This window comes from Oryx dammah, unplaced genomic scaffold, assembly GCF_014754425.2.
Source record: "Oryx dammah isolate SB20612 unplaced genomic scaffold, SCBI_Odam_1.1 HiC_scaffold_18, whole genome shotgun sequence".
Lineage (NCBI taxonomy): Eukaryota > Metazoa > Chordata > Mammalia > Artiodactyla > Bovidae > Oryx > Oryx dammah.
This window is the reverse complement of record NW_024070202.1, coordinates 104,213,519-104,238,602: the sequence shown is the minus strand read 5'-3', so window position 1 is coordinate 104,238,602 and position 25,084 is coordinate 104,213,519. Positions and strand designations below refer to the sequence as shown.

General features: G+C 39.5%; 1 protein-coding gene across 4 annotated transcripts in view; it reads left to right on the top strand.

Annotated features, from left to right (window-relative positions):
• The first annotated feature begins 16,849 nt into the window (after positions 1-16,849).
• The window catches only part of BRAF (B-Raf proto-oncogene, serine/threonine kinase), a 167,773-nt gene continuing 159,538 nt past the window's right edge, over positions 16,850-25,084 (top strand). For all 4 annotated transcript variants that reach the window (XM_040260003.1, XM_040260002.1, XM_040260005.1 and 1 more), the window contains exon 1: positions 16,850-16,989. In XM_040260003.1, coding sequence (XP_040115937.1) covers positions 16,861-16,989 — 129 coding nt within the window. In that variant the 5' untranslated portion in view covers positions 16,850-16,860. The remainder of the gene's footprint in view (positions 16,990-25,084) is intronic.

Sequence of the window (25,084 nt, the reverse complement as noted above, 5' to 3'; positions counted from 1 at the left end):
TCATGGCAAACAGATGGGGAAACAGTGGAAACAGCGTCAGACTTTATTTTGGGGGCTCCAAAACACTGCAGATGGTGATTGCAGACATGAAATTAAAAGACGCTTACTCCTTGGAAGAAAAGTTATGACCAACCTAGATAGAATATTAAGAAGCAGAGACATTATTTTTCCAACAAAGGTCCATCTAGTCAAGGTTATGGTTTTTCCAGTGGTCATGTATGGATGTGAGAGTTGGACTGTGAAGAAAGCTGAGCGCTGAAGAATTGTAGTTTTTGAACTGTGGTGTTGGAGAAGACTCTTGAGAGTCCCTTGGACTGCAAGGAGACCCAATCAGTCCATCCTAAAAGAGATCAGTCCTGGGTGTTCATTAGAAGGACTGATGCTGAAGCTGAAACTCCAATACTTTGGCCACCTCATGTGAAAAGTTGACTCATTGGAAAAGACTCTGATGCTGGGAGGGATTGGGGGTAGGAGGAGAAGGGGACAACAGAGGATGAGATGGCTGGATGGCATCACCGACTCGATGCACATGAGTTTTGGTGAACTCCGGGAGTTGGTGATGGACAGGGAGGCCTGGCATGCTGCGATTCATGGGGTTGCAAAGAGTCACACAAGACTGAGTGACTGAACTGAACTGAACTGAAAGGTACAGTAATAGTATGAAGTGGCTGTCTGCATTATCAGTATCTTGTAAACTAACAGCAGTAAAATTCAACTTCTGGTTGAGTCCAACCTAGCTGTCTGCCACCACTCTAGCCTTGCTCTCACTGACAGTCCCCTCCTTGTAAGTTTTAGGGCAGTTTTAACTGTATTTTCTCTTCAGTGTTTCAAAAATCTTTGGGCCTAGTCTCATCCAGAACAATAGACTACACTTACAGTATTTTTGAAAGGCATTAAATAACAGGAAATACAAATACGATAAAATATTCAGTCTTCTTATTAAAGTAACAGAGTTCTTGGTACCTCAAGTTTCTAACATCTAACTTCTATCATTACTTTACCAATTAATAACATTTGCTAAAGAGTGAATTAACGTCCTGCATAAAATCATGGAAGATATATTTATATTCATATAAGAAAAATTCTTATTTGAAAAGTGCTACCTTCAAACCATCACTAATTCTAAACAGTATGAAAGGGTCAGAATAATTTAGGATATTTGTTTCCCAAAGCGATAGTGTTAAATTTGAGTTAAATTATGTAGTATTGAGTCATGAAAATGAAAGTGAAAAGAAGTGATCATGGCAGATGCTGAAACCAGAAACCAGGAGCAAAAAAGACAGCTGAAAACTTATCAAAGTAATAAATAAAAGAATTTTAAAAGAAGAATCCAGATTTTTCAGAGGACACCTAAAATGGAAAAGATGTGAAGGTGAAGACATACACTTGCCAATTTATTATTAAAAAACTTAAAAAGTAGCTTAATTCAATTACTAAAAACAATTACAGAAATCAACTTAAAGATTTTTGTTACATCTACAGCAGAGAATGAAGTATATAATTAGTATTTGTACTTAAATTAAAAAGTCAAAAGGTGGTACCATCAAATTAATTTTTAAAGATATTAAAGATGACCAGGCAATGGCACCCCACTCCAGTCCTCTTGCCTGGAAAATCCCATGGACGGAGGAGCCTGGTGGGCTGCAGTCCATGCGGTCGCTGAGAGTTGGACACGACTCAGTGACTTCACTTTCACTTTTCACTTTCATGCATTGGAGAAGGAAATGGCAACCCACTCCAGTGTTCTTGCCTGGAGAACCCCAGGGATGGCGGAGCCTGGTGGGCTGGCGTCTATGGGGGTCGCACAGAGTCGGACACGACTGAAGTGACTTAGCAACAGCAGCAGCAGTAGCAGCAGCTGTTAAAGCAGAAGGTGTGGATTGTAGAGCTCAGTTTGGTACTTGCAGAGTCTGCACTGTTTGTGACATATTCAAGTGAAAGCATCTAGTTGGTAGTTAGATACTGAAGGCTGAGGTCAAGGTGGAGATACTTAGATGGTGATATGGATGTAGAAGTCATCATTGCAAATAAAACCAATGGAATTGATAAGAGGATAAAAGGAGTTCCATGAGAAAAAAAAAGTTGGCAGAAGATGAAAGCCCAGGTTATATCTATGGTAAAATTGCAAATGGTGAAAGTTGACCCTCAAAAGGAGACCAAGAAAGAATTGCTGTCTTATAAGGAGTACCAGGAATGTATAGAGTTATAAAATCTAAGGCAATAGAGATTTTTGAGAAAAAGGAGACAGCTAACAGTATCAAATGCATAATGAGTGACACTTCATACTATGAGGTAGGGAAGGAGATAAGAATGAATAAAAATGCATAGAAGTTCCTGCTTAGGGGATCTGGAAACTAGAGTTAATGCCTTAAAGCCTCTATTTCTTCCATGAAATAGGAAGCAAGATTCTACAGACAGGTTTCTATAGATACCTAAGTATCAAAGACAAAAGCAAAACACAGATTTAGAAACCAGCATTAGAGGCATTAAACACACACACAAAAAAAACAGTAACAGAAGTTCTGATGTCTCTAATGTTGGGTACTATTAGCGATTTGCTTTTTTACTGTACGTGTGTATGTCCCTTGAACAGCAAGGAGATCCAACCAGTCTATCCTAAAGGAAATCAACCCTGAATGTTCATTGGAAGGACTGACGCTGAGGGTGAAACTCCAATATTTTGGTCACCTAATGCAAAGAGCTGTCTCATTGGAAAAGACCCTGATGCTGCGAAGGACTGAAGGCAGGAGGAGAAGGGGATGACAGAGGATGAGATGGCTGGATGGCATCACCGACTCAATGGACACAGCTCTGAGCAAATTCTGGGAGATGGTGAAGGACAGGGAAGCCTGGTATGCTGCAGTGCAGGGGGTCGCAAAGAGTCGGATAGGACTGAGTGATTGAAAAACAACAACTATATATAAACAAGGCCCTTTAAGAGTGACGGTAAGTGTTGATGCAAACAAACCAAAATCTAATACTCTCATTATTGTTCAGATCACATAAAAGCCTAGGACCATGTCTAGCACCCAGTAGGTATGCAGTAAGTATTTGTGGAATGAATGAAGAAATGAACTATGAGACAGCATAAAAATATTTTAAGAACGAGAAGATACCAGGACAGGTCTTGTTGCAAATATTTGAAATTAAAGAATATGTACTCCAAACCCACACTTATATTAACATAACAACATTTAAGATGTGAGAAAATTCTCACTTGATAGGTAGAGAGATACATTATAGGGTCTTACTGAAACCTGAGTGAGATACAGCAAAATTTTTGTTTCATGATTCTTATTGTCTATAAATCATGAAACAAAACGGTTTAATTTCCATGTGTCAGAAAATGAAAGGTATTTTCAAACAAGATTTATCAGAAGTAGATCCTAGGCAGGTCATGTAAGAAGAAGGTAAAAATTAATGTATTACTTTCATATAATAAAAACTGTTTCTTCCAACACAGACATACAGAAGAGCTAAAAGAATAGTATTACAAACACATTATCTGTCTAGATTCCCCAATTGTTAATATTTGCACCTTTTCTTTATCTCTTTCTCCATTTGTTTTTCAGCCACTTTAAAATATGTTGCAGATACGACATTTCAGCCCTAAACACTTCACCATTCATCTCATAGAAATAAGAATATTAACATTAATTAACATTAATTCAAAATTACCACTTAATATATAGCCCATATTTCGATTTTTCCCAACTGTTCCTAACATATCTCTTATCGTTTATTTTCTTATCCAGGATTCAGTTAAGTTTCATGTATTACATTTGGTTGTTATAGCTCTTCATTCTGTTTTAAACTAGAATAGTCTTCTGACCTTGACTTCTTTTGTTTTTCACAATAGTGAATTTTTAAAAAGAGTTAGAGAGCTGGTTCTTATATTTATAATGTCCCATATTCTGGCTCTGATTGTTTCCTCATGATTACGTTCAGGCTAAACACTTTTGGACCCAAACACAACACAGACGATGCACTGCATTAGGACTTATATAATAGTGAACTGTTCCCCTATTGGTGATGCTAAGCTTTATTACTTGGTTAATATAGTGGCTCCCAGATCTCTCCATGGTAAATATACACTTCCCCTTTATAATTAATAAGAGGTCCGTGCGGTGCTATTACGAAACCATAAGACTGTCCTGTTCCCCAGCAGTTTTTTACCCAATAATATTTTCAGCAACTCTTCATGGTCCTGACCTAGACTAATTACCACACTGGTGGTTGCAAAATGGTGATTTTTCTAATTCTATCATATCCTTGCTCCTGCATATACATGGTACATCCTGTGCAAATTCAGTTTATACACTTACTGTCCCAGAGGGATGAACCATTTTTTAAAGAAGTTCATGCTACTTTTGGGGTCGCAAAGAGTCAGACATGACTGCACGACTGAACTGAATGCTACTTTTAATGGAGAATGGCATTTCAAAATCAAGATCCAGGTACCAGATATGCTTACTACTATTCCTAGGCACTTCTTTCAGTGGGCAGAGCTAACAAGCTGTGAACTATATGAATCTACAACTATATCAATACAGAGTACACATATACTTAAGTATCTATATACTTCTATATGCAATATATATACACATAAATATTTATATACTTCTATATGTAATAGATATATACACATAAGCACTTACATATATACAGGACTTCCCAGGTGGCTCAGTGGTAAAGAATCTGCCTGCCCATGCAGGAGACACAGGAGACTTGGGTTTGATCCTTGAGTTGGGAAGATATCCTGGAGGAGGAAACGGCAACCCACTCCAGTATTCTTGCCTGGGAAATCCAATGGACAGAGGAGCCTGGCAGGCTATAGTCAAGGGAATAGCAAAGAGTCAGACACGACCGAGCATATATATATACATATATATACATACGTATACACACACACACACACATACACACAAAAGTAGTTATATAGTATGCATATATACTCTATACAGGTATAGATACATAAAGATATATATTTATCTTTATAAGTAAAGATATCTTTATTTTATAAATAAAGATACATAGATTATAAATACTTATGAAGATATACGTTGACCTCTTGAACAATGCAGGGGTAAGGGGCATTGACCCTCCTTGCCCTTGAAAATCCATGTATAAGTTAGAGTTGGCCCTCTGTATACACAATTCCTCTATATTTGCATTTCTGCATCTGTGGATTCAACCAACCTTGGATCATGTAGTACTATAGTATTTACTATTAAAAAAGACCTATAGATAGGTGAACTTGTGCAGCTCCAATCTGTGTTATTCAAGGGGCAGCTGTACACAATTATATAGCATTTGGCCTTGGAGTAGAAAATGAATCAAGGCAAGGGCTAATAGAGTTTTGCCAAGAGAATGCACTGGTCAAAACAAACACCCTCTTCCAACAACACAAGAGATGAGTTTACACTTGGACATCACCAGATGGTCAATGCCAAAATCAGAGTGATCATATTCTTTGCAGCCGAAGATGGAGAAGCTTATATAGTCAGCAAAAACAAGACCAGGAGCTGACTGTAGCTCAGATCATGAACTTATTGACACATTCAGGCTTAAATTGAAGAAAGTAGGGAAAAACCACTAGACCATTCAGGTATGACCTAAATCAAATCTTTTACAAGTATACAGTGGAAGTGGAAAATAGATTCAAGGGATTAGATCTGACAGCGTGCCTAAAGAACTATGGATGGACGTTTGAAATATTGTACAAGAGGTGGTGATCAAAATGATCCCCAAGAAAAAGAAATACAAGAAGGCAAAATGATTGTCTGAGGAGGCCTTACAAATAGCTGAGAAAAGAAGAGAAGTGAAAGGCAAAGGAGAAAAGGAAAGATATACCCATCTGAATACAGAATCCCAAAGAATAGCAAGAAGAGATAAGAAAGCCTTCCTAAGGGAACAATGCAAAGATATAAAGGAAAACAACAGAATGGGAAAGACTAGAGATCTCTTCAAGAATTAGAGATACCAAGGGAACATTTCATGCAAAGATGGGCACAATAAAGGAAAAAACTGTATGGACCTCACAGAAGCAGAAGATACTAAGAAAAGGTAGCAAGAATACACAGAAGAGCTATATAAAAAAGATCTTCACAACCCAGATAACCATGATGGTGTGATCACTCACTAGAGCCAGACATCTTGGAGTGCCAAGTCAAGTAGGGCTTAGGAAGCATCACTACGAACAAAGCTAGTGGAGGTGACGGAATTCTAGCTGACCTATTTCAAGTCCTAAAAGATGATGCTGTGAAAGTGCTGCTCTCCATATGCCAGCAAATTTGGAAAATTCAGCAGTGTCCACAGGACTGGAAAAGGTCAGTTTTCATTCCAATCCCAAAGAAAGGCAGTGCCAAAGAATATTAACACTACTGTACAATTGCACTAATTTCATATACTAGCAAAGTAATTCTCAAAATTCTCCAAGCTTGGCTTCAACAGTATGTGAGCCCAGAGCTTCCAGATGTTCAAGTTTGATTTAGAAAAGGCAGAGGAACCAGAGATCAAATTGGCAACATCCGTTGGATCATTGAAAAAGCAAGAGAAGTCCAGAAAAACATCTACTTCTGCTTCATTGACTATGCTAAAGTCTTTGTGCGGATCACAACAAACTGGAAAATTCTGAGAGACGGGAATACCAGACAGCCTCACCTGCCTCCTGAGAAGCCTGTATGCAGTCAAGAAACAACAGTTAGAACCAGACATGGAACAATGGACTGGCTCAAAATTGGGAAAAGAGTACGTCAAGGCTGTATATTGTCACCCTGCTTATTTAACGTCTACACAGAGTACATCATGGGAAATGCCAGGCTGGATAAAGTACTAGCTGGAATCAGGATTACTGGGAGAAATATCAATAATCTCAGATATGCAGATGATATCACCCTTACAGCAGAAAGTGAAGAGGAACTAAAGAGCCTCTTGATGAAGGTAAAAGAGGAATGTGAAAAACATGGGTTTAAAACAAAGCATTCAAAAAACAAAGATCATGGCATCCAGTCCCATCACTTCATGGCAAATAGATGGGGAAACAATGGGAACAGTGAAAGACTTTATTTGGGGGGCTCCAAAATCACTGCAGATGGTGACTGCAGCCATGAAATTAAAAGACACTTTTTCCTTGGAAGAAAAGCTATGACAAACCTAGACAGCATATTAAAAAGCAGGGACAATCTTTGCCAACAAAGGTCCATACAGGCAAAGCTATGGTTTTTCCAGTGATCATGTATGGATGTTAGAGGTGGACCATAAAGAAAACTGAGCACCAAAGAACTGATGCTTTTGAACTGTGGTGTTGGAGAAGACTCTTGAGAGTCTCTTGGACTGCAAGGAGATCAAACCAGTCAATCCTAAAGGAAATCAATCCTGAATATTCATTGGAAGGACTCATGCTGAAGCTGAAGCTCCATTACTTTGGCCACCTGATGCAAAGAACTGACTTGTTGGAAAAGACCCTGATGCTGGCAAAGATTGAAGGCGGGAGGAGAAGAGGACAACAGAGCATGAGATGACTGGATGGCATCACCAACTCAAATGACATGAGTTTGAGCAAGCTCTGGGAGATGGTGAAGGACAGGGAAGCCTGGTGTGCTGCAGTCCATGAGGTTGCAAAGAGTAGGACACGACTGAGCCACTGAACAACAACACTTATATAGCAGCAAGTTTTTACACAACTGATATACTTATTAACATACATTTTTCTAACTGTATCATTTCTCTGTATATTAACTAACATATATTCTTTAAAAAATTATACAATGTTCGTGTGCGTGTGTATATATATGTGTGTGTGTGTATTTTCCCCACTAAATCTTATGTTAGTACTACTACATTCCAATTAAATACACCACCACAGCATTCTTCTTCAAATTCCCCTATTCCATGTGTGTTTCTACTTTTTCCACAGTATGAACCCAGATTCCCAATAGCAATATATGTACTCATTTGCTCTATGCCGCAATAACTACAAACTGTTTCAGAATTACAAAACCAAGATTACTACCAGTGCAATGGGGTGCCATCGCCTTCTCCGAAATAAAGATTTATTTGCAATTAATTTTGTGTTTAGCTCTTTTCCAGTAAGTACTTAATCAGAAGCAGAAGCACTAGGAAATGTAAATAATTGATTTACATTAGGGATTTGATATTATGCAACTGAGGATCTGGGTAGACAGTCTATGTGAGACCAGTGTTTCTGGGTCTACTGCCGGAAACCATGAGGACGGACTGCAGTATAAGGCAAACTCTCACCACCCAGGGGTCTCATGACAACTCCCATGATGGACATCCTGTAGGAGAAGACGGTGCTCTCCACCACAGTTAAAAGTGCATTCCATAGAAATGGTAGCAGTTATTGGCATTTCTGGCTTATGAAAGAGAGCCACCAAAGAGCTCTAAAAGTTACCCTCACAAATTCATTTCTTACGTCTTTGCTGAAGAGACTTTGGATCCTCTCATGGGATAGATATACCCTCTTAGGTAAGTCCATGAATCAAAGTAAATTGGATGTGGTCAAGCAGAACATCACCATATTAGGAATCAGTGAACTAAAACGGATAGGAAAGGGCTAACTTAACTCAGATGACCATTATATCTACTACTGTGGGCAGGAATCCCATAAAAGAAATGGAGTAGCCCTCATAGTCAACAAGAGTCGGAAATGCAGTACTTGGGTGCAGTCTCACAAATGACAGAATGATCTTGGTTATTTCCAAGGCCAACCATTCAATATCACAGTAATCCAAACATATGCCCCAACCACAGATGCTGAAGAAGCTGAAGTTGACCAGTTCTATGAAGACCTGCAAGACCTTCTAGAACTAACATAAAAAAAGAGGTCCTTTCCATCATGGGGGATTGGAATGGAAAAGTAGGGACTCAAGAGATACCTGGAATAACATGTAAGTTTGGTGATGGTGTACAAAATGATGCAGGGTAAAGACTAACAGAGGTTTGCCAAGAGAACACACTGATCATAGGAAACACCTTTTTCCAACAACCCAAGAAATGACTCTACACATGGACATCACCAGATGGTCAGTACTGAAATAAGACTGATTATGTTCTTTGCAGTCGAAGATGGAGAAGCTCTATGCAGTCAGCAAAAACAAAACCTTGAGCTAACTGACTCTGGCTCAGATGATCAGCTCCTTTTTGCAAAATCCAGGCTCAAATTGAAGAAAGTAGGGAAAACCACTAGGCCATTCAGATATGACCTAAATCAAATCTCTAATGATTATATGGTGGAGGTGACAGATAGATTCAAAGGATTAGATCTGGTAGATAAGAGTGCCTGAAGAACTGTGGATGGAAGTTTGTAACGCTGTGCAGGAGGCAGTGACCAAAACCATCCCAAAGAAAAATAAATGTAAGAAGGAAAAGTGGTTATCTGAGGAGATTTTACAATTAACTGAGGAAGAAGAGAAGTGAAAGGAAAGAGAGAAAAAGAAAGATATATCTAACTGAATATAGAGTTCCAGGGAAGAGCAAGGAGAAATATGCTGCTGCTGCTGCTGCTAAGTCCCTTCAGTCGTGTCCGACTGTGTGTGACCCCATAGACAGCAGCCCACCAGGCTCCCCCATCCCTGGGATTCTCCAGGCAAGAACACTGGAGTGGGTTGCCATTTCCTTCTCCAATGCATGAAAGTGAAAAGTGAAAGTGAAGTCGCTCAGTCATGTCTGACCCTCAGCAACCCCATGGACTGCAGCCCACCAGGCTCTTCCATCTATGGGATTTTCCAGGCAAGAGTAGCAATGCAAAGAAATAGAGGAAAACAATAGAATCAGAAACACTAAAGATCTCTTCAAGAAAACTGGAGACATCAAGTGAACATTTTATGCAAGAATGGGCACTATAAATGGCAGAGGCTATAAGGACCTAACAGAAGCAGAACAGATCAAGAAACAGTGACAAGAATACAGAGAAGAACTGTACAAAAAAGGTCTTAATGAAATACAGAGAAGAACTGTACAAAAAAAGGTCTTAATGACTCAGATAACCATGATGGTGTGGTCATTCACCTAGAGCCAGACATCCTGGAGTGTGAAGTCAAGTGGGCTTTAGAAAGCATTACTATGAACAAAGCTAGTGAAGATAACAGAAGTCCAGCTGAGCTATTTCAAATCCTAAAAGATGCCGCTGCTAAAGTGCTGCACTCAGTATGTCACAAAATTTGGACAACTCAGCAGTGGCCACAGGATTGAAAAAGTTCAGTTTTCATTCCAATCTCAAAGAAAAGCAATGCCAAAAACTGTTCAAATTACCACACAATTGCGCTCATTTCACATGCTAGCAAGGTTATTCTCAAAATCCTTCAAGCTAGACTTCAGTAATATGTGAACTGAGAACTTTTAGATGTACAACCTGAATTTTGAAACGGTAGAGGAACCAGAGATCAAATTGCCAACATCCACTGTATTATGAAGAAAGCAAGGGAATTGCAAAAAACATCTACTTCTGCTTCATTGACTAAGCTAAAGTCCTTCCTTGACTGTGTGGATTACAAAAAACTGTGGAAAATTCTTAAAGAGATGGGAATACCAGACCATCTTACCTGCCTCCCGAGAAACCTGCATGGATGTCAAGAAGCAACAGTTAGAACTGGACATGGAACAACGGACTGGTTCCAAATTGGGAAAGGAATATGACAAGGCTGAATGGTGTCACTCTGCCTATTTAACTTATATGTACAGCACATCATGCAAAATATCAGGCTGGATAAATCGAAAGCTGGAATCCAGACTGACGGGAGAGATGTCAACAACCTTAGATGATATCACTCTAGTGGGAGAAAGTGAAAAGGAACTAAGGAGCCTCTTGATGAGGGTGAAAGAGGAGAGTGAAAAGGCTGGCTTAAACCTCAACATTCAAAAATCTAAGATCATGGCATCCTGTCCCATCACTTCATGGCAAACAGGAGAAAAAGTGGAAGCAGTGACAGATTTTATTTTCTTGGGCTCCAAAATCACTGTGGATGTTGACTACAGCCATGAAATTAAAAGATGCTTGCTCCTTGGAAGAAAAGCTATGACAAACCTAGACACCATATGAAAAAGCAGAGACATCACTTTGTGAACAAAGGTCTGTATAGTCAAAGCTATGGTTTTCCAGTAGTCATGTACAGATATGAAAGTTGAACCATGAAAAAGGCTGGGCATTAGGGAACTGATGCTTTCAAACTGTGGTGCTGGAGAAGACTCTTGAGAGTCCCTTGGACAGCAAAGAGATCAAACCAGTCAATCCTAAAGGAAATCAACCCTCAATATTCATTGGCAGGACTGAGGCTGAAGCTCCAATACTTTGGCCACTGACATGAAGACTCAGCTCATTGGAAAAGACCCTGATGCGGGGAAAGACTGAAGGCAAAAGGAAAAGGGGTCAGCAGAAGTTGACATGGTTAGATAGCATCATTGACTCAATGGACATGAATTTGATCAAACTGGAAGACAGTGGAGGACAGAGGAGGCTGGCATGCTGCAGTCCATGGGGGTCACAAAGACTTGTACAGGATTTAGTGACTGACCAACAACAATGGGATATACTTAAGGAGATGGTCACAGGTCTTAAAGGATGTAAGAGGATTCTGGGAAACAGGTCCAGTTGAGATAATTTAACACAGTAAATCCACCATAGTCTCCAGTCAGGAAATGAATGAATCATTTTATCTGTATGTGTGTTAGTTGTTCAGTTGTATCCCACTCCTTGCAGCCTCATGGAGTACAGCCCTCCAGGCTCCTCTGTCCATGGAATTCTCCAGGCAAGCATATTGGAGTGGGTTGCCTTTCCTTTCTCAAGGGGAATCTTCCTGAACCAGGGATCGAACCCAGATCTCCTATATTGCAGGCAGATTCTTTACCATCTGAGCTACCAGGAAAGCCCTTTCTCCATATAGTTATTAATTTGATGTGAAATTAGATTTAGTTTTTTAGATTGTACTTTTTCATTTATTTACACTCATAAAGTAAAACCATATTAAAAGGTATATTCAGGTAACTCAAGGAAGTCTTGCTCCCACCATACGTCCTCCACCCTGCTATGACCCATCCCTTATCACGTACTATTTTCAATATATAGATATAGTTTCCCATATTTTATATGGAAAGCTATACCTACACCTTGAAATAAAAGCAAACTTTAAAAATTCAGCACCCAATATTACCAAATTCACAAAGAATGTTCCAAAGAACTCTATTTAATTAACAAGACCAAGGATAGTATAAGCAAGATGTTATAAGATTAAATAACATATTTATATAAATATCCTCTGTTAAATGTTAGAAATATAATATTTAATAAATTTCATGAATTAAAAAGCAAGATCTTCCTTCAAGAGTTAAAGTCTGAGAAATAGAATTTCAGTAGAAGAAATGACCAACGCTAAAACGACTGAAAACCTAGACTTGATGTAATAGCATTTTATTTAAAAAACAACAAAGGTTTTTGTTGTTGTTGTTGACTGTAACCTTTCTATGTAAGAATAATGGGGGTGGGGCTGCTTATATGATTTTTTTATAATATTAACAAATGCATGGTTCCTAGATTATTGCAATGAGAGAGTCTATTCTTTGTTAATTGGACCAAATCTGGAACAGTGTTTAATTCACAGGACCACGTTTTAAGAGGAATATTGAAAAGAATACACAGAAAGAAGAGAAAAATGCCTTCAGAGAAGTTCCTTCAAATATCTGAAAGCAGTTACACAGAATAAGAAACAGATTCATCCTGTGTTCTTCTATAAGCCAAAACTTAGATCAGAATATAGATGTCACAAAGAGGAAGATTTCAAGTTACAGTTGAATAGAGTATTGTATTAGTGAGGTCTCCCTCACTAAAGTATCTGAGTAGATTCTAGAATTCTACAGATGAGGTTCCAAGTGTCTCTCAGGAGGAAGGTTGTGCTAAATCAATTCTATTTTCTATGTGCACCTAAATACTTACGAGAGTAAGCTACTATTAAACAACACAGGAAGTATTATTTGTAATGATGACCTTGATTAATAAAGAAAATACTAAACTGTGATTAGCATACAGTATTGAACATGGTTGGAGTTTCTAAGCTTCCTAGAAGCCTTTTACCAGATTTCAGTAGTTGACAACATTCATGAGGGATGAGACCTGGGTGGTCAAGTCTGGCTGGTGGATGGGACTGCTGCTGCTGCTGCTAAGTCGCTTCAGTCGTGTCCGACTCTTTGCGACCCCATAGACGGCAGCCCACCAGGCTCACCCATCCCTGGGATTCTCCAGGCAAGAACACTGGAGTGGGTTGCCATTTTCTTCTCGAGTGCATGAAAGTGAAAAGTGAAAGTGAAGTCGCTCAGTCGTATCTGACTCTTAGCGACCCCATGGACTGCAGCCCACCAGGCTCCTCCGCCCATGGGATTTTCCTGGCAAGAGTACTGGAGTGGGGACTATTCAGTGTCTATTGAAATGCAGGTTTCAGGATAGAATCACCAGTTGAAAATAAACATACAGTCAGGGAAGAGAGGGTCAGACATCGCAGCAAGGCTTTGTAACACTCAGTCATCCTCTGGAACAATGTTCTCACCTAGACTGTTTTCCAGCATTCTGTGAAAACATCAATGTCGTAGGGGGAAGGGGATGTGCATGTGTGCCCAGTCATGTTCAACTCTTTGTGACCCCAAGGGGATGGTGAGCAAAAGCTAAAAGAACTGTGTTGACTAAAATGTCTGCAAGACTTTAGAACGCAAGATAATACTGCTTTGATGCCCATATGGCATGCTATAACACAAAAGGGAGGTGTTATTTCTGTTTCTGCTCAACACAAACTGGCTTGGCTCATTACAGGCTCGGAGAACACAGTGTCACTGTTTTGTGTAGAGGGTTTCCGCACATCAACACTGTCTATGTCAGCACTAAGATTTAGGGGGAAATATCCAAGACGAGAGAGTTAGGCTGTGTCCAAAGGCCAAGGACCTGCATTTATTTTTGCAAACAGTGGAGGCCTCCGAAACTAAAGAAAGAAGGTAAAGGCTTCTTCATGACCATACTGGGATATGTTTCAGCAATTTTCTATAATTAAAGGGGGAGAGTGTAAGTGTAGAATCCCCTCTGGAGAAGGTGAGAGTAAGTAGCCATTTCTACAGAGTAGCTAGATTATTATTCTAAACATGATCTATCTGAAATGAAATATCTCTGTAAATTCTTTGGCATGTCTTTCATTGAATTTGGGAAAGATTTCGTGACTTACCCATATCCAATAAAATGTAGCAGAAGTGATGCTGTGTGACTTTGGAAGCTAGGTCATAAAATGCAATACAGCTTCCACCTTGCTTACAGGAATCCGAGGGTATGGAGCCCTCAGCCACCTTGTTAGAAGTCTCACTACCCTGAGGCAGCCATGCTAGGAGGAAGCTCAGGCCACCTGAAGAGAGGAATTCTGGCTTATGGTCCCAGCTTCCACCATCAGAAACAGGAGGAAATCAGCTTCCCGATGATTCCAGTTCCCCACCACTGAGACACCTCCAGGCAGTCAATCTTCCCAGTTGAGGTCATGGGGCAGAAATAAGCCACATCTGCTATGCCTTGCCTGAATTCTGACCGAGAGGGTGACTATATTTTATAAAGGGCAAACCTATTAAGTTTGATCCTCACAATGATACAGATAGACAGGACTGGCATTATCATTACCCTCATTTTAGAGACTGAAAGAACAGCAAACAGGGATTTGTGCTTACTAGCCTTGAGATTATATAGCCAAGATGTGGCATGCCGACACTAAAATACTAATCTTCGGATTCCAAAGTTTATGCTTTCCATTATATTTTTCCATCTGGATTCTGTGGGTCTTTAGAACAGCTTAGGGAAATCAAAGAAGATATATGCAGAATTTGATGATGAAGTCAGAAAATACTGAATAAACAAAAGCTAACAAGAATAAATATTAAATGGATGCGATCCCCCATTCTGTGGAGAAAAAATAAGAGATGATCTACAGGTTATAAAGAAGGTTATACTTTAAAATGCAACCAATGGAAAAAGAATCTTGGAGTTTTAATGCTATGAAGAAGTGAGATAATGATGTAATATTTTTAGAGGTTGATTTTTTTTTTTAATGAAACAGGACAGGACTATTAGAGAATAAAAACTCTGCCAACTGTATTTTTGATGGTATTGAGGGAGAAAGGTGCTATGATTGGCTGCTGGTTCCATGTTCCTCTGCTTAGAATTCCTTATAGTAAAGAAGGGCACTTTAGACTTGTATAGCTCAATGACATTATGCTTTACCATCATCCTCTATCATTATCCTCATTTACACTATTTTTGTCAAGCCATCTTTTGATTTAAATTTAGTGTCTCCAAGAGACTTCTCTACTTAGAAGAAAAGTACAGAGAATACTAAGCTCATCCAATAGGTGGTATTCTAATTTTCCCCTGTTGTCCCCTATTTTTCAATGTAGGAGAGTATTAGCATTCTGATTAAACAAGAAGCCTCACACAGAAATCCTTACCTTGGGAGTAATGATCAGCTCCTGGACTCATATTGACTCTATCCATACACAGACATCCTGCTTCAGATGTCAGTAGAACGGTCTTCTATCTCTTGAATCATGGTGAATACAAGGTCACTGGTGACTTCCCCGCCATGGGTAGTCCACTTAGAGCATACCATGACTTGATGCTTAGGTTATTTTGTGATTACCTGTACCCCATCAGGAGTTCACAGTAATTCTCACTGCTTCTCACTCTGATTTTTCCCTTTCTTAAGTTTTTTTCCCAGCATATTTCCCCTTCTTGTCACATAAATGTATTTTTTAATAATAAGCCAGATTTAACGAATTCCATTCTGTAATTGGGCCTCTCAAAGGTAATTTATCTCTCCTCTCGTTTTCACGCATATTTTGCATAGAGAATGCCTTGGGCTATTCTGTTTATGAACTGCATCAAAGTATTTAAAGTATTTTGAATGATTTTCTTGAAAATTAAATGATTCAAGTTTGGATGCTTCCGATGTCTAGAATGCTCCATGCCTTGTGCAGGCCTTAGTGCATGGAAAGTGATCCACTTCCATTTGTTAAATGAATGAATCTGGAAAACGAAAAACAGACTAAAACATTTCATTCCTAAACGATGGTAAAGAAAAAAAAAAAAAAAGCTTTTAGACTTCCATTTAGACCCGCTTTGACAGACCAAATCCTTTAATGAAAAGGATCCAAGCATCATTCTGGTAACCTGGCTTTTCCTAAATATATTTCTATCAAATTCTGCTTGGCTGTTGCAACCTCGGGGTTTCACGTCTTATTTTTACGACTCGGGGACGTTCGTTGTAATGATAATGGAAATAACACAGTAGTATGGGCTTTCCGCCTTCCTCCCTCTAGGATTTCAACTTCTTGTCCAATCTTCTCTTCGAGTAAATCCGACACACAGAACAGGTTTAGGACTGAGAAGAGAATTAATCGGAGCCATGGAAACGGCCGAGCGGAGGAAACGTGGGAGAGGAGGGTGGGCAGGAGGGGTAGGCACCCTCCCCTGACGACGGCGCGAGGGCGCTCCAAGGATCACGTCACGCACCTCAGGTGACGTCACGACCGTGACACGCGGGTGACGCCGTTGCCGCGGCGACTTCCAGTCGTCTCCGCCCCCTGCCCCCGCCCCTCCCCCCCGGCCTAGCGTCCTTCCCCCAATCCCCTCAGGCTCAGCTGCGCCGGGGGCCGCAGGCCGGTTCCCGAGGTGGCCCAGGCGCCGTCCCACCGCCGACGCCGCCCGGGCCGCCCGGCCCGTCCCTCCCCGCCGCCCCCCGTCCTCCGCCTCCGCCTCCCCCCGCCCTCCGCCTCCCTTCCCCCTCCCCGCCCAGCAGCGGTCGCTCGGGCCCGGCTCTCGGTTATAAGATGGCGGCGCTGAGCGGCGGCGGCGGCGGCGGCGGCGCGGAGCAGGGCCAGGCTCTGTTCAACGGGGACATGGAGCCCGAGGCCGGCGCCGCGGCCTCTTCGGCTGCGGACCCCGCCATTCCCGAGGAGGTGAGTGCTGGCGCACCTGCGCCCCTCCGGTCTCGGGGCTCGGCTGACTGGTGTTTATTTGGGGGGAAGGAGGTGGCGGTGGGGGCTCCGGTTGCCCTCAGCCACCTTCTCCTCGGGGCTCTGCGGGCTGAGAGACTGGCTTTCCTCACCTGTCCTTCCCCGCCAGGCAGGAGCTCGCTGCGTAAACACACACAGTGGCCCAGGGGGGTTTCCCTGGTCCGCGCTCTGGGCTTGGGGGATTCGGGCAGCCGTGGTGGAGCAGGAGGCTATCAATAGGAGGCGAGACTCGGGGTTGGTCCGAGAAGGTCACGGCTGGCTGAAGGTAGCCAGCCTCGCATCTCCTGGATGTTTTCTTTATTTTTGGTGGTGGACGGGTAGCGGGGGAGCTGGGGCCGGCATCCTGGTGAAATACGTGGGTTAGTAGCCGGGGCCGGGACCCCAGCCCGAGTTAACGTTGTCTGTAATTATTACATGGTCACGGTGAAGATGGGCGCATCATTCTCTCTTTAACTCTCCCCGACTCTGCCCCTTTTCAGGCCGCTGCCCTCCCTCCGCTTCTCTACTTGTTAGGGCGGAGGGGAGGATTTCTCGTCACCTGTTTTAACCAGCTAATGGTTTTGATCTAGCCTCTACTTTTTCAATCCTCAGTGCCAGTGTTTCCGTTCTTTCTTCCATCCCGACCTCAGACCCCCGGTTCCTAATGTTTGCAGTGTCGCTAGCTGGTAACCCCCATCGCAATTCCACCTGCCTCCCCGCTCCTTAGCCAGTGGTCGGACCTGTCTGCTCCTAACCTCAGCTTCTACTTAAGACGATTTTTTGCACCTCTCTTGTCTTAGTCTTGTTGAGGCCCTCTACTTCATTCCCCCGCTCCGTAACATGTTATGGTTACAAATCCTTCTGGACACTTTGGAACTACTTACTTTCTGAATCCTGAAGCTGTCAAGATTCCGTCAGATTTCACTTGCTTTCCTGGCACCTTTTAGTCCATCATCCATTGTGCACCCACATCTCTTTGTTTATTCCTACCTGTGGTTTTTAAATAGGTGTGATTGATTTCTTTCTGTCCTATTTTTTTTCTTTTACTTTTTCTTCTTTAGCCCTTCCATCTCTCAGCCACTGTTTATTTTAGTCTCTTATCACCTTGTCAGATTACTTTCTTTACATTTTGGGTTTTATTATGTAAAATGTATTACATAAAATAATACACTTTATTATGCTTTCCAAATAATGAGATAATGTATGGTATGATAACTGTGCTTTATAATTACTGATTAGATAATGTGATTTAACGCCATTGACTTTGCTCAAAGTTCTTTCCTTCGTACTACAGCACTTACATTTTATTTCCCAGTTCTCATAACGTCTCATTCTTTCTTCTGTCTATGCAGTTCTCTTTTTCCTGCTTCATCATCTTTACTTTGAGATTCATCCCATATGCTTACTCTATTCAGTATCAGTTTGTTCACAATACTGTTTTTCATTCTCTCACACCACTTGCATCTGTGCCTAAGATGCATTCTGTACATCTCATCTTAAATTCTCATTTGTATATATCTATAAATATATATTATAAAAAATAATGGGCATGGGTTATGAATTGTAATTTTCTGATTGTAACATTGTTTTTGTTGAGAACTTTGTTTCGGAATAATATAAATGGCTCTATATAGATATATGCGATGTGTATATATATATATGTGTGTGTGTGTCCTTTACACCACTTCCCACTTACTTTTCTGTTTGCATTTTTGCTCAGATCAGTTTCCTCTAATATCTGTTCATTTCCTCTAGTTTCTTGAATTTTATGGATAGTGGTCATCCCTTCTTCCATTTCCTAGTTCATTCTGTTTCCCTTGTCCCCAATTGCCATTCATTCTGCTTTGTTTCCTGGCTTTTGGTACTTAACTTGCTGAGGCTTCCTCTTGTCTTCCCCACACCTCCACATTCCTTCTTATTTATAAACAACTTTGTTCCGTTGACATGGAAATTTATTTTTAGAATACATTGTTTTTAATGGATAAATACTTGGGGTCACATCTGCTGTCTATTTTTTCCATGAATCGGATATGCCTTTGTCTTACTCCTCACAGGTGCCTCTAGGCTTGCTTTACTTTGTAGAGCTTGTGTGGTTTTGTTGAATTGCATCCCGAAGAATGGTAAGATTCATGGGGCTTCCCTGGTGGCTCAGATGTTAAAGAATCTGCATGCAATGCAGGAGACCTGGGTTCGATCCTTGGGTCGGGAGGGTCCCCTGGAGAAGGGAATGGCCACCCACTCCGGTGTTCTTGCCTGGAGAATCCCATGGACAGAACCTGGCAGGCTACAATCCATGAGGTCACAGAGACAGACCAGCCTGAGTGACTGACACTTTCTCTTTCTATGAAATTGTATTTCTGATTGTAACATTATTTTCATTGAGAACTTTGTTTCAAAATTATTAGAACAGTTTGCAGTGATACAGAGAAATTTTTTGTTAAGTACAGTGTCTGCTATTTTATTTGAAAGGGCCAGATTGTTTGAGCTGTACTCTGAAGATTCTGACTCAGTAGGTGAGAGCTAGGGCCATCAGCTTCTGTATTTGGCACATTTCCTAGGCAGTTCTCATGTGCCAGTACTTGAGAACTTCTAGGTTAGATGAATTCAAGTTTAAATTGGTAATAATTGGAAAAGATATTAGTATCTCTTGAATCCATAAGTATACTCTTAACTAATTTTCAGTAGAAGTGTTTCCTCCTGCCTCCTCCACCCAAGTTTTTATGGCTAGTGATGAATAGTAGTTTTTCCTCCATATTTTCTTATAAGAGCTTATAATAAATGTATTTGACTGGGGGAGAGGAGAGTAAAGGGTTAAAAATGAATCTCTTTTCAATATAAATATCAGTGTTATGGATGATAGAATAAATTCCTCCAAAAAATAATTTTAAATTTGAAGTTGGCTTACTGTCATCTTTTAAACTGTCTTCCTTATATGCACTTAAGGAGATAATGTTATGATTGTCAAGTACATAGAATGAAATGAAAAAAAGTGTCTATTAAAGAATTACCTTACTTGACAGTAAAATGCAGATTTTTTAAAAGTTTCTCAGAGGAAAAACACATTTATTATTCAAAAATTAGAAAAATGTAAGTGCGAAAAATTTTGGAAATTTATCTGTAATCTCGCCACTAAGATATAATTACTATAAAACATTTTAGTGTATATACATACACTCTTTTTTATGCTAGCATAATATAATGTATGTGGTTTTGTAATATTTTTAAACAGCATCATAAAAGATTTAACATAGTGTGATTTTAACAATTTTTATATTTTTAATTTAAAAAATTTTGCTGTCAGACATCTTGAACATAGAATGTAGATTTAGTTTTTTAAATTATCTTGGTAAGTGAACAAATTTCATGTCCTGTATTTTTAAGTATTACTTTGTAGAAGCTCAAAGTAGAATATTCTAATAAATGACAGGAGCTTATTAAATACTTATCAAATAAATATGCTTTTATTTTTGGCATTAAACATTTACTTCTGACCATTTATATTTCCCTGATGTTACTTTCTTTCTGTGATCATATGGTATAGTATGGGACATTATGACAATATGGTATAAAAATTTTTTTTTTAATGTGTTATGCCAGGGTATGATATTTATTAACCATTCCTCTTACGGTGTATTGTAGAAAGGAGCCTCTTACAATCACATTACAATTAAAATTGTATTGTTTTCAAGATCTGTTATCACTAACCTTGATTAAACTATGTAATTATAATAATGCATTGACTAAGTAGTATTCTGGGATAGTATGTCCTTTATAATGAGGTTCAGTGTGTTAAAATACATTTTTATGAATCATGCCAAACCAGGTTGAATTGCATCATACTTTTAAAAAGTGGTAGGCCTGCTAAACTTTGTGTTTCTACAGTTCTGATTATTGCTGTATGAACTTGTTAAGATACATTTCAAAGTAGACAAAACATGCCTGTTAAAACCATAAAATAACTGTGTGTCTTTGGTGTTTTTAGCATTCCCTTTCTGTAGTCTTTCTTATCATTTAATGAACGCCCTCCTTTAGGCACCACTCACCTCTTCTTTTATTTAGAAATTTTCTGACACCTGTCACTTATGTATGCTGACTATTAAAGGAATTGATAGTAAATGGACAAGAAAGAAACTTTGGAACTGAGTACTCAAATCCTTGAATGTAGTAAAACCTGAAAGCAACTTGATTTAATTGTGTTTAGATAATAGGCTAGACAAATTATATTAAGACTATAGGCTAGAGAAGTCTGATTTATTTTGATTCCCTGTTTCTGGCTTTACTGTAGAGGGAGCCGATCAGGTCATAACAAATGGAAACCTACGCTCTCTGAGTGCTAGGGAGGAAAGGGAGGGAGCTTTGTTTGCATTTGTATACTGCTTTGTTAGCGTTTTCTAAGACCTGATGCTTACCTTGTTGAAGAATGAGGCATTTATTTAGTGTTCTTTTTTCTCCAACCATAAAGCTCTTTTTCTCCTTTAGAAATGCGAAAGTGCATTTTCCCCCTTGACATCTTGATATTAATTTAGCTGGTACTTAGTGAACATTTTGTGCCATCTTCCTCTTTTATGAAATTCAGTATGTTCCTGTGCTTTCTAAATTTCTGCCTCAAATTGTCATTCAGATAAACCTTTAGAGTCAGTGGCTTTTACTGAATTTTTCTTCCTCAGAAGTTGAATTGTTTTGAGTCCTTTTACTCATTCTCTTTGTCTAGTTCGTCTGAATTGGTTATTCTGTAAAGTCAGGATCAGCAATAGCTATACAGCCTCTGAATTCAAAATGGATGAGCCTGTTGAGGAGCTTTTCTGTTTTGTAAACAATGCTTGCATGGTCATAACGTTGTAGATAAGAACCAAAAATCTAGCCTTATTTCTTCTATTCCTTCCTTAAATATTTGGTGGAGGCATTGACATATTCTGGGAAGTGGTTTTTATTTTTCAGTTTTCTTTTGTCTACCATAATTTAATGTCGCATAATTAGCACAATAATCAGAAAAAACTCTTTAATACAGTCTCTACTCTAACATTAAGCAATTATTTTTTTCTCCCCTCTATCCTCTGAGATTATTTTGGTTTCCATGATTTCTCTTGGGTTTAAAAAACTGTTATTCTTGTTTCTCCCCATATCAGGACTGCGCTTATAGAGGCAAAGTGATGCTCAGTAACATTACATTTCTTTCTGGGTTCTGGGAATGCCCTTGATAAAGAATATAAAAATTGCTCTGAACTCAGTTAACTTTATATCTTCTGGAAGCTCTGTAACATGAAATGAAACATCATTTTTATTCTTGTAATATAGCTGCAATTATTGACAGCACTTTGGGGACAAATGTGCCATAAGATTGTGGTTTTCCAATTACTATAGAGCTCTAGTACTGTTTTTAAAAACACATTAGCGCTGTAAGGAGTATAGATTTTTGAGTTGCTCTAATATCCATATACATGAAGCAGTTTTTGCCTGTTTTGTACATTTTTTTATCCTCATCTGGCACATAGGTACTCAGATATTTAGTGAAAGAATTGGCTAATGTGTACAAAACAGGGAATATAGCCAGTATCTTATAGTAACTTTAAATGGAATACAATCTATAAAATTTTTGCGTTATTGCGTTGTATACCTGAAACTAATATAATAGTGTAAATCAACTATGCCTCAGTTAAAAAAAGATTTTTTTAAAGAATTGGTGAATGAAACCCTATTAGATATGGTGCACTTGGATTTTCTGTACCATTCAGTTCTCTTTTTTTTTAATGCTACTCATAAAATCAGTTTATTAGATTGACAACCACCTGGTTGGAACAATTTGTTTTGAGGGTATCAAGGACTTTCTACAGAGCTTACCTCATGGCTCTATTTAGTCCCACTATACCTTAACTGTTGAAATTCTTCATTTATCTGCGTTAGGCATTGATCTCCTTGAAAGAAAAGGAGTTGATGGCTGTAAAAATTTTAGAGCTACTGTTCATGGAAGAGAGATTTGTACTGACATGAATCTTCCCAAGTGTAGTAATCTGTGTAGAAGATTTTCAGCAACTTGTGTTTAAGGCAGCAATCAACTGACTTCTGTGTAAAGGGTCAAGTGATAAATAATTTAGGCACTGTGTTTCTAACTGCTCTGTCTCTGTTACAAGGACTGAACACTCAATGATTGGTATTGTAGCATAAAATCAGCTAATAGACTATGTAAATGAATAAGTGTGACTGTGTTCCAATGAAACTTATTTATGGACACTGAAATTTGAATGTGTCATGAAATATTTTCTTTTTTTTTTTCATTGAAAAATGTAAAAACATTCTTGGCTTGTGAGCTGTACAAAATATAGCTGGGGTGGGGGGCAGATTTAGTTCATGGGCCAAAGTTTTCTACTTAGTCTAATGGAGACTAAGTAGATCATATTTGAGGTTCTGAAGTTAAGGTGTGATATAAAGTTCTGTAAGTTTTTAAAAGTCAGGTTTATTGGGTTATAATTCACACATACTATAATGTACCATTTTAAACACACAACTTGATAAGTTTTGACAAATGTGTATAGTCATGTAACTACTGCCACAATCAAGATAAAGAACATTTCCACCAAAAGTTCCCTAATTCCTCTTTTCATTCATTTTCCTCGCTACACTACTGCCACTCCTGACAAACACTGAGCTGACTTCCAGCTTTGCCTTTTCCAAAGTCATAAATGGGGAATCATACAGTGTGTGTTACCGTGTATTTGGCATCTTTCATTTAGTTTTTTTTTTAAGTTGAATTTTTTTTTCTCTAACTTAAGCCGCTTAGAAGTTTTCAGTATTTTGTTTTTATATTTTATGTATTTATTTCAGTTTTTGACTGCTTCAGGTCTTAGATGTGGCATGCAGGATCTTCATTGCAATGTGGGACTCTAGTTCTGGTATGTGAGCTCTAGAGTGCTGCATGCTCAGTAGTTGCAGCACATGGGCTAAGTTGCCGTGGATCAGGGATTGAACTGATGTTCCCTGCATTACAAGGTGATTTCTTAACCATTGGACCACCAGGGAAGTCCTTAGTTTGGTATTTTTGAGATTCGCTCATGCTGTTGGCATGCATCAGTAATTGGTTTCTGTTTATTGCTTAGTGGTAGCATATGGATGTTGCACATTTACCAGTTGATGGGTTAGCAGGGTTCTTTCTAGTTTTTAGCAGTTATAAATAAGGTTGCCAAAAATGTTGGGTTCAGGTTTTTGTGTGGACGCTGGGTTTTTTATTTCTCTAGTAAGGAGCTAGAACTTGGATTCATGGGTCATATGGTAGGTATATACTTAGTTTTATACGAAGCTGTCAAACTTTTTTTTTTTTTTTTAAGCAAGGAATACAACTTTATTTGGAAAGCTAGGTGTCCTAGAAGATGGCAGGCTAGTGCCCCAGCGTATCATCTTATCTAGGTCTGAATGCCAGTTTCTTTTATAGACAGAAGAGTAGGAGGTGAGGAAAGTGAAAGCGAAAGTGACGTCGCTCAGTCAGGTCCGACTCTTTGCGACTCCATGGACTGTAGCCTACCAGGCTCCTCTGTCCATGGGATTTTCCAGGCAAGGGTACTGGAGTGGGCTGCCATTTCCTTCTCCTGTCAAACTTTTCTAAAGCAATAGTACCATTTTGCATTGCCACTCACAATGAATGAGAGTTCCAAACTTTATCCTGTCAACACTTGGATTATTAGTCTTGTTAGTTTTAGCAGTTCTAATATGTATGCAGTAGTAGCTCGTTGTGGTTTTAATTTGCATTTTCCTAATGATTAATATATTTGACATCTGTTTATATGCTTAGTTCCATTCAGTTCAATTGCTCAGTCGTGTCCGACTCTTTGTGACCCCATGGACTGCATTACGCCAGGCCTCCCTGTCCATCACAGAGTTTACGCAAACTCGTGTCCATTGAGTCAGTGATGCCATCCAACCATCTCATCATCTGTCATCCGCTTCTCCTCCTGCCCTCAATCATTCCAAGCATCAGGGTCTTTTCAGCTCATATGATGAGTCAGCTCTTCATATCAGGTGGCCAAAGTATTAGAGTTTCAGCTTCAACATCAATCCTTCCCAAGAACAC